Raw genomic sequence first — 13,637 nt, forward strand, 5'->3', positions numbered from 1 at the left:
AATGAAATGAACTGGCCTCATCTATACCATGTACGAAGGAGAGGAGAAGAGCAGAGGGAGTGAAACATTCCTGGGATGGAGTCATTAGCTCCCCCCTAAACAGCCCCTTCACTTTCCTGTCAGCGCCTCAGAGACCCATAGTTCTGTCTACTAGCAATGAGGACTCTCGTAAACAGGAAAACTGCAATTATCACAGAATGCATTACTCATTTATTCTGTTTTGCCACACTGCCAAATTTTACAAGGAAATCTTTTATTTTTACAACATTAAAAGGTCAGGATGACAAAAATAAAAGCAGTTTATGAATAATATTTTACCTGAACATTTTTACAAGATGAAAAGGTCATCATTTTTTAAAAACATATGCCTGCACCATTTATTCATGCCTTAAAAAAAAAAAAAGTAACAAAGCTTATATCGCTTTACTGATCTACTCAAACAACATTTGCTTGTGAAAAGTCAACAAAGACACAAGTACACACGTGTACATTTGCTGATGTGGCTTACTGTGAGGGCTAGCTGAAGCTCTCATTGGTTACGTAGCAGCTGTGGGAAATTTCTCACAAAACCAGTAGTGAGATCTATTCTTAAATGTGTTTTTTTTTTTAAGCAGTGTTGTACTACCTAAATAATTGCATAAAACATCCTAACTACTTCCATCCTTAAGTCTCACGTATCACAACATAAATTTTTTTTAAATATACTTAGTCGTCTTTACCCATTATCAGTAAATCACACTATTCATTCCTGCTGCCATTCAAATTACACAATAAAACTATAACATGAACATTAATATACATTTTCCGTAGATGTGTCGTAGAAGAACACAAAGCACAGTAACAGTTGATAAAAACATCCACCGGCCCTTGTATACAGCAACAACTGAAAGTTGTACACAAGTTCAAGAATAAACCTGTTTATCATCTCCATCTCTAATTTTCTTATTATAAACACAAAAGTTGACTTCAGTCCATTCAATGCTAGTACAGTACTAAGCCTGCTGAAAAAGCAAACTTTTTAGAAAATGTTTCACCTTTATCTAGGCATTTTACATCGTCAGATATAATCTTTACAGAAATGTTATAGCATCGTCTCTCCGGGAATTGATGGTGGGTACCTTAACCTCCACAGTTTCTCACAAAGCAACTTCCCCAGCTTATCCGGACATGTTTAAAACTTTCGCACAGATTTAGTCTTTCACGGGCACGGCGACGTGGTGGGTTTTCATTAAAAGGACTTCCTTCAGATTGTACTGTCCCATTCGTTTTTTTTTGTAGTAGCAGAGATACACTACTGGAAATACGAGAAAAAGCAGAATCGCACATGCTGCTGCTGCTATAAGTATGTACGGGATGATGTTTGCTGCAGAGAATAGGGTGGCGGGGGGGGGGGTAAAAAAAAAGAAGAGAGAGCATTAAATGTCAGGTGATACCAAAACTGTTTAAAGTAACTTCCTTCTTCATACCACATTAGTAAGAGTCAGTTCATATAATTCGCGAGAAAACTGTACTGAAACCTTTTTTTTTTATTTTTAAATTGTAGAACTTTTACATTTCCGAGAACTCCCAGTGGACATGACAAAACTTAAAACTCACCTTTGACAGTCACGCTATACGTCAAAGCGACTGCGCCCTCATTGTTGCTGGCTGTGCAGGTGTATTCCCCTGCATGCTCAGATCCAACAGATTTGATCGTGATATTGCTGATATTAGTTTGGGGAGAAATAGCCGGCGGGGAGCTCCAGGTGTACGAGGGCATGGGGTCTCCCACAGACATGCAGCTCAGCTCTAAGGCCTCCCCTTCTGTGACAGTGATCACACCTGGATGTGATGGCACCTCTAGCTGAGGCTTAACTGTGTGAGAAAGAAATGCAACGATAAAAGGAGGGACATTTTAGGAAACAACTAAACAAAACAAAACAAAACCCCATTGAATCCATCAGCATTGTGTCGTAAGAGCGGTTGTGGAAAGTACCGTGTTTCCTTCACTGTGGTTTCCTAACATGGCATTATTCTTCACTTTCAATTTCAAGTTACATTTTGGCCACTTTGTGTAGTTTAGTTCTAAAACTTGGTCATTAAGGGGAAGGAAGGATTCAAAAAAAGTTTTATTTCACCATTGCTAATGTGTTTTAATGTGACCTTTAGCTGCTTCTCTTCCTTTCCTCCTGACCATTGCCACACACTTGGATTTTATGCAAAAACCAAGGATATGGCCTTGCACAACACACAGTCACACAGCTAAAACGTCATTGAGGACAGACTTCCCCATCCTGACGAAGAGTCACCATGGGTGCACTTAAGCAATTCCTTCACTGGGGAAAAAAAACAACACGAAAAAGTTGATGTTTCTGTACTTTCCCATGAGTAGTGGCTTACTTTTCAGTTTTCTGATGTGTCATCCATTAAACAAAAAGGTTACTTTTGACAATGAACTAATGTGAGTGGAATTCTTTGATGGTATCTGACTTCTTGACATTTTTTCATCTTTTTCATCTATTCTGGATGTATTCTACTGTTATTGATTGCCCCCTATAAAGCATCTTTGAACACTGTTTAAATGCGTGTAATAATTGTATATTATTAGACAATATTATATTTAATAATAAATGTATATCATGTATATCATTATATTTTGATATGAATTCACATCAGATACACATTTTACAGCAAAGATCCGATTGGCAAAGCTTTACTTTCCAAACAGCTCCCCCTACACAGTTAGGAGTTACTGTTGCGGGTGTCAGTGTCACAAGTTAGAATCGTTTTTGCATCTTGGTGCTTTGAGTTAGCATAGCATTTGTACGGGCCACCCAAGAACCCAAGTTATCCCAGTTCATCTTGGGAGGGACAGCAAGAGAGCCGGAGTCAGTATGCTCTGTCCTCTGGGGACCACAAAGGTCTTTACAAAATTTCACAGAAATGCATCCAGCAGCTGGTGAGTGAACGGAAGCACATTAACAGGAGCAATAACTAACTTTGTTGTCACTGGGCAGCAGGGGAAGTGGTGTTAGCGCACAATAATCCATCTACGCAACTAGTACACATTAAGTTGATCATTGATTTGGAGTTGTGTTTCTGACAGAGTCAAATATTTACTGTCTTTACTCAGTCAGGTGCTCAACTTATTTCACCAGCTAGTTGCTAATCAATAATCAGTAACCTGCCATCCTATAACCCATAAATGAAATATTGATTGGAGCTGCAGCACAAGCTCTCAGAAATACTTAAAAAGAGTCAAAACAAGTCTACGTGATAGAATAACTGAGCTGTTTTAAAGGATGTGGTTGTTTTGTCTTAGAAACAGATCTGAGGTGTGTTGAGTTTGTTGACAGACTCACAGCGGACTGTGGCAGAGACTCTTTGTGACTCCACCACTGGAGGTGGTTTTGGTCCTTCAGGTCCCAGCTCCAGCTTGGCTTCACACCAGAACTTGACTCTACTGTCTTCTTTACTGGGCCTGATGACCAGCGTGAACGTCTCACTCACTGGTTTCTTATTGGTGTTGTTGGACTGTTGTTGACCCAGTGCTGTTTGTCCTTTGTAGAAGGTCACAGTGAGGTTTTTAACAGGAGCTACATTCTGCACTTTACACTGCAGAGTGTAGGGACGACCCTCAGACATCGGCCCAGAGTGATCAACAAAGCTGATGGACACGCTGTCTGGAGGACCTGTGGAGACAAGGTCAAAGAGACAAGCTGAGAGACAAAGAAAGCATCTACGAGATCAAATAAAGAAATCCACAAGTTGCATTGTTTAGCGTCAGAATTTCGCTCAGCAATATGACTTACTGTACACAGTTATCGGCAGGAGTGTGCAACACTGGACATCGTCAGCACTAGTATAAAAGCACGTGGTCTTTGGGTCCCATTCAGTCATATTTTTAACTGTCCATTTAAGTGTGCTTCCATTTCTTGTATGGTGTCCCAGAGCTCTTTCCAAATTGAAAAGGCTTTGACAAGTCGGGCAGACGGTGCACGTGACCGATGTGGGGTCCTGATACTTCACCACCAGGTTGGATGGATTGAATACAGGTCTATCTGTGCAGGTGTAATCTGGAAGACGAGACGGGAAAGACTGTGATTTAAACCGTTTGATGTAAAATTAGCAATATCACACTCACACATATGAAAGCGTGACAATGATTTCATACGGTTCATTCAATGTATCTTAAAGAATCTCTCACCAAAATGTATTTCACGTCACTTTTTTAAATCAGCGCGCTGAATTTAAACCAGTGGATAAAGTTATTGGCTGCAGATCTATTGCTTGTGACTTCAGAAGTTCAAAGTAATCACTGTCACTTTTTTAACCTTTAAAATTGATTGGGGTCACCAATCAGCTTTGGGACTGGGATTAAGATACTGTTATCTTCATCTACACTGTAAACGCTCTGATGGGATCAGACTTCACATTTGTTCTGTTTGGATTCAATAAACGACAACAAGGTGGTTTGGACATTTGTCTACTTCATAATCTAACACCATGAAGGATAGAAGAAGAGGAATGCTCCTATCAGGGCAAATACGGATTGGCTAAAACAACAAAAACCAAAGACCTGAGGGCTATATCAGAAAGGAAGCAGAGTCACACAATAAAGAATATGAGGAAGTCAGTAAGATTAGGGCCAAATCAAAGGAAAATTCGTTTCATTTGTCTTATTTGTGATCAAGTTTAAACAGTTTTCTAGCTGGTGTTCTATTAGTTGTAGTGCCAGCAGTCCGGGCCAAGCACAAAAATATAATCCAAAGATGTCTGCATTCATCACTCTTTTAGTGCAGTTATAACTTAGAGCTGGATGATCAGAAAAAAGAGCTGGAAATCAAGAAACTAAAACTTGAGATCGAGCTACTGGAGTTTGAGGAAAAAAAAAGTACTGCGGTAAATGCTACTCTAAAATGTTTGACAATGTATAGTTATCCCTTTTTCTTTTCCCAGAAAAGGCAGAACTTCAATAAACAGTAAAACACAATTTAATTGCATGGCTCGGTCGCATTACTTACACAACAAGGTTCAACAACACTGCACATGCAACGTATTCCCTCAGCTGAGAATGTCTCCTACACACTAATCTCGTTTACATCTGAGGACATAACAGCCATCCAATAAATAAATAAATAAATAAAAAATACATCAGAGACTGACAGAAAACAGAAGAGAGGACTCACTGCAGGCGGACACTTGGAAGTCGAGCAGGAAATTGGCCAGACAAAGAGCCACAAATACACAAAAAGAAGCAAACATTGCGTCTCCCGATGAGCTGCTCAGTAGATGAGATGGAGGAGTGTGTCAGTCCGACTGTGATCAGGAGGTTTGCCTGAAAATGAAAGTAAAATGGCTATAAAGCATAATTGAGAGAGGAGGGGCAGCAGGCTGATTCACTAAAATTTCCGACGGTCATTGAATAAAAAAAAAATTCCGGGAAATCCCATGACACCCTAACGCACCAGTCCGGACCCGATGAGGTAATTTACTTGAAGTCAATGACATTTACTGAAAGCCCACTTGGGCAGTGAGGGGTTCAAAACTGTTCAAAACACACTGTAATGTGGCTGTAAGTTCATCTGGTATGTGGACCTTACAGCCACCTGTGTTTGAGGAAAATGTTTATTCATAATTAAGGGTGAAGGCTGGGAATGCGGGGGATACTCTGCTGTGATCTGGCAACCATCACCTTTATTCTGTGTGCATGGTAGGTCATGTTAGGTCATGGTAGGTGGCACAGGGTAAGTCAGGTACCATTCATTTTCTGAAAATCCTGTCCACTGCAGCCTGAGCTGTAAAAGTTCAGGACGTATTTTTGGATTTCAATAAAAGTGAATCTCTCTAAAGGATGAGATCACTTCGTCTCCGTCATTAAACTCATTTGATTTGAAATAGCTCGCAGCAGATAGTCAGTTTGGTTCCTTTGAATTTAAAAAAATTTAAAATATCCATTTCAGGAGTAACACCGGAAAGCACATTCAGATTTTCTGCGTGTGCACACATTGTTCTGGTCATGTGACAAAAAAGGTCAAATCTAACTTGTGAATCCTCAGAACTTTGCAGAACTCCAACCTGAGTATGTCAAATCTGATGTCATTTAAGTCATTAATATGCCTGAAACATTAAATCAAAACACTTAGAGAGCAGTGTGGACAGACGGACAAGCTGCCTGACATTGGGCCAGAAATGTCTCAGAGTCTTCAAAGTCTAATGTGGATGAAGTTTATTCAAGGTACAGCTGAGAGGATCAGACTAACATCTCTAAAAACACAACCCGTTCTTCTAAAATTCCCATTTGAGCTGCTTTGCCACCCAAATTTGTAACTTTCCGTGACTGTGCAGCTTCGGCACCCGTTTTTGTTGTCCTCGGTGTTCATCAGTTGTTGGTACTCCCCTTACCAATCATCATCAGGGGTTAGGGTTATGGGTCTGCTTCAGCAGCAGAGTGCTTGTGCTTTAACATGCAATACAATGTGCAGCACGCCATCGGACTACAAAAGGTCTCTATCGTGGATGTATTGGGACAGATTTACTTCTTCCACACACAACAGCAGAGAGACTGATCTAGCCCAGATTTCACTGAGGAGGAGTTGCAGCGATCTAATACCAGACTTCCCTTATCTCCTTCCTGCCTCCCCCCACTCCAAGTTCCAGGAAAAGCCATAAAGGAAAAGCATAAAAATACAAAAACCACGAGAGTAATTTATTCTTTTATACTCCAGGTAGTACATAATATTTCCTAATCCATTCTGGATCACTGCCTGGTTGTTTTCAGTGCAGTGCCTCCACCCTGACAGCGCCCCTCCCCCACTCCTGCCAGCAACCAGATACAACGTCAGGGCGGGTGTTGAGTAATACAAGCCTATTTATAAAAGCTGAGTAAGTTATAACTTAGATCGTGAAGATAAGAGGTATATTTATTTCTCGCAAAAAAAAAAAAAAAAAAAAAAAAAACACCGTCCAGTCATAAATGAGAAAAAATTTTTCATATTCAGCATTTTGTTGTTCTTACTAAAACATGAAACCTTTTCTGTGGGTGAATTAAAGGACTCATGACATAACATAACATAAAGAAGTAATTATAAATAAGCTGTAATGACATTACAGCGTACTTTCTTGTGCTGTGCCCTTTTAATGTGTTTTTTAGAAGCGCAGTACATCACACTCTTGCAGCCACAAATGAAGGAAGGAAGCATTAACAAAAAAAAAAAACAACAACAACAAAAAAACTGAAGTAATACACTGATGTTATGGCCTGAACTTTTAGCAAGTTGAACTTCCTAATGTGTCTGGATGGGACTTCCAAATGAACCAACAGCAGCATGTGTAATCATCACAAATTAACTGAGGCTGAGTGAGTCACATTTTAAATTCTTATTCAGTGTCAGAATGATGAAATTTGTCAAATATCTGAGCTGGTTAACTGTCCACCTTCCCATAGCCTCAGTTTGTTAGCCAACTATGAACTAAACTGTGGCATATCAAACTTTTAGCTAACCAACCATAGTGACTAAGAATAGATGGGAAATGAAATGAAGATAAACAAGAATGAGATGTGGAGACTCTAAGAACGAATACGAGAAGGCTTCGATTGAATGTAGACTCAAAACAACCCTGAAGGGTCGCAGTTTTCTGTGGGGGGGGGGGGGTTCACTGGATTCATGTCCTGAAGGTCAGACCTGCTGACCTACAGAGATCCGGCTCGCTTTGGCATTATTTTGAAAGAAAAACAGCCCTCATATGGGGCAAATATAAACAAATGAAGGGATCACTTATTTATCGCAGCACAAAACAAGCCAGTTAAACTTCAGAAGCATCAGTCTGTCCGTTTAGGCAGCACAGCTGCTTCGATGCAAGCGAAAGTGATAACAGCTACAATGGAGAGGAAAAAAGCAAGACCTCCTCATTCCTCCTGACTGATCGGTCCATAGTTTTGTGTTTTGCGTGTGTCCTTGTCAGTACTGGGAGCACCAGGTATTTTCAGGAATCATGGAAATGTGCTGTATGCAACTGTGTTGGCCAGTAATTATGCCACAGCGGGCGTAGGTTTGTCATCTGTACTGAATATAAGGGTATAAATGAACTCAGAGCAAAGGATGAAAACATGGAGCACACACTGAGTCCTGTCATCTGGACGGTGAGTTGGACACCACTGGAGGGTGCTGTGGTGCACCTGATCTGGTTCTGTTCCTCCCCTTCAGAAGGCCCCAGGAGTAAAGTCACACAACGAGCACAGGAGAATGAACGGAAGAACATTCCCAGCGGATTAATCACACCCTGTTGTCAGACACAGAAAACAACACTGCACAACATATTATACACATTTATACAGTCACAGATGCTCACTTCATTCAACTCATGCTAAAATAGGGCTAAACTATCTTAAGCAATAAACCAGAGAGTCAAGCATCAACAATCCTCAAAATATGATTAATTCTTCTGCAATGGACTGTTCTGCAGAATAAGCACATTTACATTTGGTTTATTTTGCAAGTGCACAGATGATTTACTTGTAAACATGGATGGACTTGGATAAAAAAAAAAAGGAGTGTGGTAGTCCATTAATGTTTATCTTCAGGGGGAATATGTGAGAAATTGGTCCCCTTCCTCCTCTTTTTTTTTAACTTCAGTGTTTCAAGCACTTTAATATTTAAATAACTCTGGATTTATTTCCACGGGTTTCATCTGTGAAACAGACATTGGAATATATTTCAGTTTAAAAACGTCTAAATATGAGATCAATTTAGCAGCTTTACTATTTCCATCGTAACTAAAGGGGAAATACAGCATTAATATGTGAAATGGTTCAAATATTTAGCACGAGTGGTGATTTGACAGCGGCAGGCGGAATGAAATGATTTGTGACATACATAGATACACACTGACGTTAGCACTGAATTTTGTGCAAACATTTATTGTAACAGTAAAAACAATGAAGCTGTTCAGTGTGGTTATATCCTCGTGGATTATTATCAACTTTAAAATGCACCAATATCACATTGTAGCCATTTAGACCTCACCTGTTTTAGGTGGGTTAGGATCACCACTTCAAATTTAAGAGAATGCAAATTTCTGCTTTTATTTCCTTCTTCACATCCCCAATGTGTCAGAAGTTTGGCTGTGTTGCCTTTAGACTCATCGCCATGCGTCACATGTTTCAGGTAGCTGTCAGTAGGCTTCATCTCCGGTCTCATATTTCCATATTTTGAATTCGTGATGGCCTCTCTATTAGGAAAAGTCATTTGCAAGTTTTAATTTCCTGGCTGACATCTTGAGAAGATACTCCAGTTCGAAAATGACGCTAAACTTCAAACTACAGCAAATGTAAGTAAAGCACTGATTCCAGCTGCGACCCCGAAAGCTTAGAGGATTTTGATCACATGTGACAAAAGCAAAATACACATCATAAGCGTCTGAACTGATGCGTTGCTGCGACTGCTGTTTGGGACAGTTGTTCTGCTGCTTGGTGTAGTTGTTGTTGTCGTGGTTGTTGTTGTCGTGGGTGAGGCTGTAGTTGTTGTTGTCGTGGTTGAGGCTGTGGTTAACTGCAAACCTACAAACAAATGAAATCAATGATGAGACGTTGAGGAGATGCTATAAATGAGCATGAATGAAGGGTTGACTCGTGCTTCCTCTTCTTTTGGTCAGTTAGCTGTATCACACACTCGTGACGGAAGTGCTTCACAGAAAAGCTGGTTATTTACACACAGCCAGTGTCAGTAATGCAAAGCTATAATTAACACAGCGACTGAAGTTGGATCATTAGGAAGGACTGAAAAAAGAGATATATTTATATTTAAATACCAAACGTTGCTCACAAGAATGTTGTAATCAGATAAAAACAACTTAATTTTCTCTCACACACCGCTAAACAATTATTTCATAGAAAAAATTGGAAATGTGGTGAGAAAGATGGCGATTAGAGAAAGTCAGAAATAGTTCAGAAAAATTAAAGAAGAGTGAAACTAAACTTCTCTTTCCAAGTATAAAGGGACTGTTGATGCGTCCACTTTCACTTTCCAGTCATCTTTCACCGCCTTTTGTTCGCACCACAAACCAAAAGAGATGAATTTAGCACTTGGTTCGGCAGCACAAGCTCACCTTGGACAGTCACTTTATAAGTCAGGGTGGCCTTCCCCATGGTGTTGCTGGCAGTACAGACGTACTGCCCTTCATCTTCAGGAGTTACAGATTCAATCACAAGATGGTTGCTGGTGAAACGGCCACGTTTTGCTGAGGGGACCTCCCAGGTGTATGAGGGGCCGGGGTTTCCAGCAGCAGAGCAGGTCAGCTGCAGAGGTTTTCCTTCTCTGATGGTGTAAATCAGTTCTGATCTGGATGGCCTGTCCAGCTGAGGCTCATCTGTGTGTTGATTAAAGGTAAACGTGATTATTCACATTCTTTCCAATCGTATTAAACCTGCTCACTCGTCTCGGATAGCTGTTGAACTACTCTATTAGAAACTGACACACACCGTGAAAGACAACAGGCCAAAAGTCATCCGTTTCTTACGTCGTGCCTTCCTACGTCGTGCTACGAGCTTCGTGCAAACTTTCTGCAAGTTTAAAACTTAGTCTACTGGTTGGTTTTCTCCGATTCTTTAATTGTCAACAAGGCATTAAAGGCAGACTCACAGCGGACTGTGGCAGAGACTCTTTGTGACTCCACCACTGGAGGTGGTTTTGGTCCTTCAGGTCCCAGCTCCAGCTTGGCTTCACACCAGAACTGGACTCCGTCATCTTCTTTACTGGGCCTGATGTCCAGCGTGAACGTCTCACTCACTGGTTTCTTATTGGTGTTGTTGGACTGTTGTTGACCCAGTGCTGTTTGTCCTTTGTAGAAGGTCACAGTGAGGTTTTTAACAGGAGCTACATTCTGCACTTTACACTGCAGAGTGTAGGGACGACCCTCAGACATCGGCCCAGAGTGATCAACAAAGCTGATGGACACGCTGTCTGGAGGACCTGTGGAGACAAATCGAGACAGAAACACAAAAAAGGATAAAGGCTGACAACAACTTAATACAAAACATGCTTTATTACCCATTAAAATCAGCACCAGACTTACTGTACACAGTTACCGGCAGGACAGAGCAACAGCTCTCCTCTTCAGAATAATCATAGTAGCATGTGGTCTGTGGGTCCCATTCAGTCATATTTTTCACGGTCCATTCAAGTGTGTTTCCGTGTATTTTATGGCTTCCCAGAGCTCTTTCAAATTTGAGAGTTTCTGCACAAGACAAGCAGACGGTGCACGTGACCGAGAAGGCATCACCGAACTTCACTACCAGGTGTGACGGAGTGAACGCAGGTCTGTCTGCACAGGTGTGATCTTCTGGAAGACGAGATGGGAGAGACTGCTTAAATTCAAATCCCTTTCATCTGCAGTTAACACTGTTTAGCAGAGTTTTGTCTGTTTCTTACTTTTCACAATGAGGTTTCCACTAAAAATGACAGCACAAATCCAAAATGAATAATGAAATCACCATCACTAACGACAACAGGCAGTTATCCTAATTTCATTTATCTAATTTTACACGGAGTACCTATGCTGCCTGTTTTTGTTTGTCATGGATATTTTGTTTCTGTGTTTCTGATCATTTAATTAGTCAGTTCATTTATTTATTCTTTCAATGAATCGCTGTTTCTAATTCAACAGACAAGATTTTACAATCCCCTTTAGGAACAGAGCACACATGAATTAGTTCTGCTACTACAACAAACAACAATATTTATCTGCTTAAAAAGAATAACTGCCACGAGTGAAATCCTAAAAAGAACAGTGTTGAACTACATCTTGAATTGTGAAAGGTGCAGCCAGCTGGTAACAATTAATTTACACAACATATAGCACGATGACAACAAAACCTTTTAAAGATGGATTTCACTTACTACATTCAGAGGCACGGAGGTCATGTGAGAAGCCCAACAGAAGAATCCCACAAAAAATGTTGAACATTGCTCCCATTTCTTCTCAGAGACAGAATAAAAAACCGTCAACTATTAAATCCAAAGGTGTTCAGAGAGTGAATGTGCTGTGTTGGTTCCAGCCCCGCCGTTCATGTCATGCTGCGGTGGAACAATGCTGGCACTGCAGCCTTTTCCTCCTTATGTTTGTGAAATTGGAAACTGGAGAAAGCAAAAGTACAACATTGTTTGGCTACGCCTAAGGAAGCTATTTCATTTCCTCTCCTCTCCTCTCACCCCAAGTATTGACCTGCATCCTGTGTACCTTTAGTAAGGGAATGTAGTTTTTTTTTTTTTAAGTCATTGTTTTGGGGAAAAAACAAACACCAGCCCATAGCAGACAGAACTTGGGTGGGATTTATATTAAGACACATGCTACAACTCCACAGCTTTACATGTGTTCAATTATTTACAATAAATAAATAAATACATAAATAAATACATAAATCTACAAATCAACATGCACAACGTAGAAATCTGTAGGCAGGAATGTGTAGGCAGGAACATGTCGTTGCATGAAGTTCATGGAGTTGAGCTGTAATACAGAATTCATGCTATATGGGACCAGCAGGTGTTGCAGGAACATGGGATGGAGATGAGTCACCACCTGCAGGATGAGGACAGGGAGAGAGAGGAGAGGAACTGGGAGAGACAGAGACTTTGGCAGAACATGGTTAGTAAATGCAGTATAAATGCTTAGAACTGGGTGAAACTGTGTTTTTTTAGGAAGGATGGTTCTTATCAGCACATGCAAGGGGGGAGAAAAGGAGAGCGAGCGAGAGGGAGGGAGAGAGAGAGAGAGAGAGAGAGAGAGAGAGAGAGAGAGAGAGAAGCTCAGTCCTTCCCCCAGCAGCCTAGGCCTATAGCAGCATACCTAAAGAGTAGAGGACTTTTTAACTGTACGCTCTGTCATACAGGAAAGTTTTAAGCCTGGTCTTGAAAGTTACTAAAGAGTCCGCCCCCCGGATCGATGCTGGGAGTTGGTTCCATAGAAGAGGAGCCTGATAACTGAACGATCTGCCTCCAGATTTACTCTTGGAGACTCTAGGAACCACAAGTAAACCTCCATCTAGAGAGCGGAGTGGCCTGCTAGGACAGTAAGGAACTATGAGCTCTCTGAGATATGATGGAGCTTGGCCATTAAGAGCTTTATACGTTAAAAGAAGGATTTTGAATTCTACTCTATATTTTACTGGCAGCCAATGAAGAGCAGCTAACACGGGAGAGATGTGATCTCTTTTCCTAGTTCCTGTTAATATTCGTGCAGCAGCATTCTGAATCAACTGAAGGCCTTTTAGAGATTTGTTTGGACATCCAGATAGTAATGAGTTACAGTAGTCCAGCCTAGAAGTTACAAATGCATGGACTAGTTTTTCTGCATCATCCTGAGAGAGGATGTTTCTGATTTTCCTAATGTTTCTCAGGTGGAAGAAAGCTGCCCGACTAACTTGTTTTATGTGAGGGACAAAGGACATGTCCTGGTCAAAAATTACTCCAAGGTTTCTTACAGTGGAGCTGGAAGCCAAAGTGATGCCGTCCAGACTGATGAGATGATTAGATATATATATATATATTAGATATATAGATGATTAGTATTTTTCTGAGGTGCTTAGGACCGAATACAATAACTTCTGTTTTGTCAGAGTTGAAAAGTAAAAAATTTCCAGTCATCCAGACTTTTATGTC

The 13,637-nt window shown here is 40.7% G+C and overlaps 1 protein-coding gene across 1 annotated transcript; it reads right to left on the minus strand.

Annotated features, from left to right (window-relative positions):
• Positions 1-565: 565 nt before the first annotated feature.
• LOC115044877 (vascular cell adhesion protein 1-like) lies at positions 566-12,082 on the minus strand. Its single transcript, XM_029504219.1, has 9 exons — positions 11,877-12,082; positions 11,053-11,319; positions 10,620-10,949; positions 10,087-10,347; positions 9,350-9,538; positions 3,792-4,055; positions 3,342-3,671; positions 1,597-1,854; positions 566-1,363 (listed from the first exon to the last, which is right to left on the minus strand). The coding sequence occupies exons 1-9, from the start codon at positions 11,950-11,952 to the stop codon at positions 1,191-1,193; spliced, it is 2,148 nt and encodes a 715-aa protein (XP_029360079.1). The 5' UTR covers positions 11,953-12,082; the 3' UTR covers positions 566-1,190.
• Between the last annotated feature and the right edge of the window lie 1,555 nt (positions 12,083-13,637).

This window comes from Echeneis naucrates, chromosome 1 (assembly GCF_900963305.1).
Source record: "Echeneis naucrates chromosome 1, fEcheNa1.1, whole genome shotgun sequence".
NCBI lineage: Eukaryota > Metazoa > Chordata > Actinopteri > Carangiformes > Echeneidae > Echeneis > Echeneis naucrates.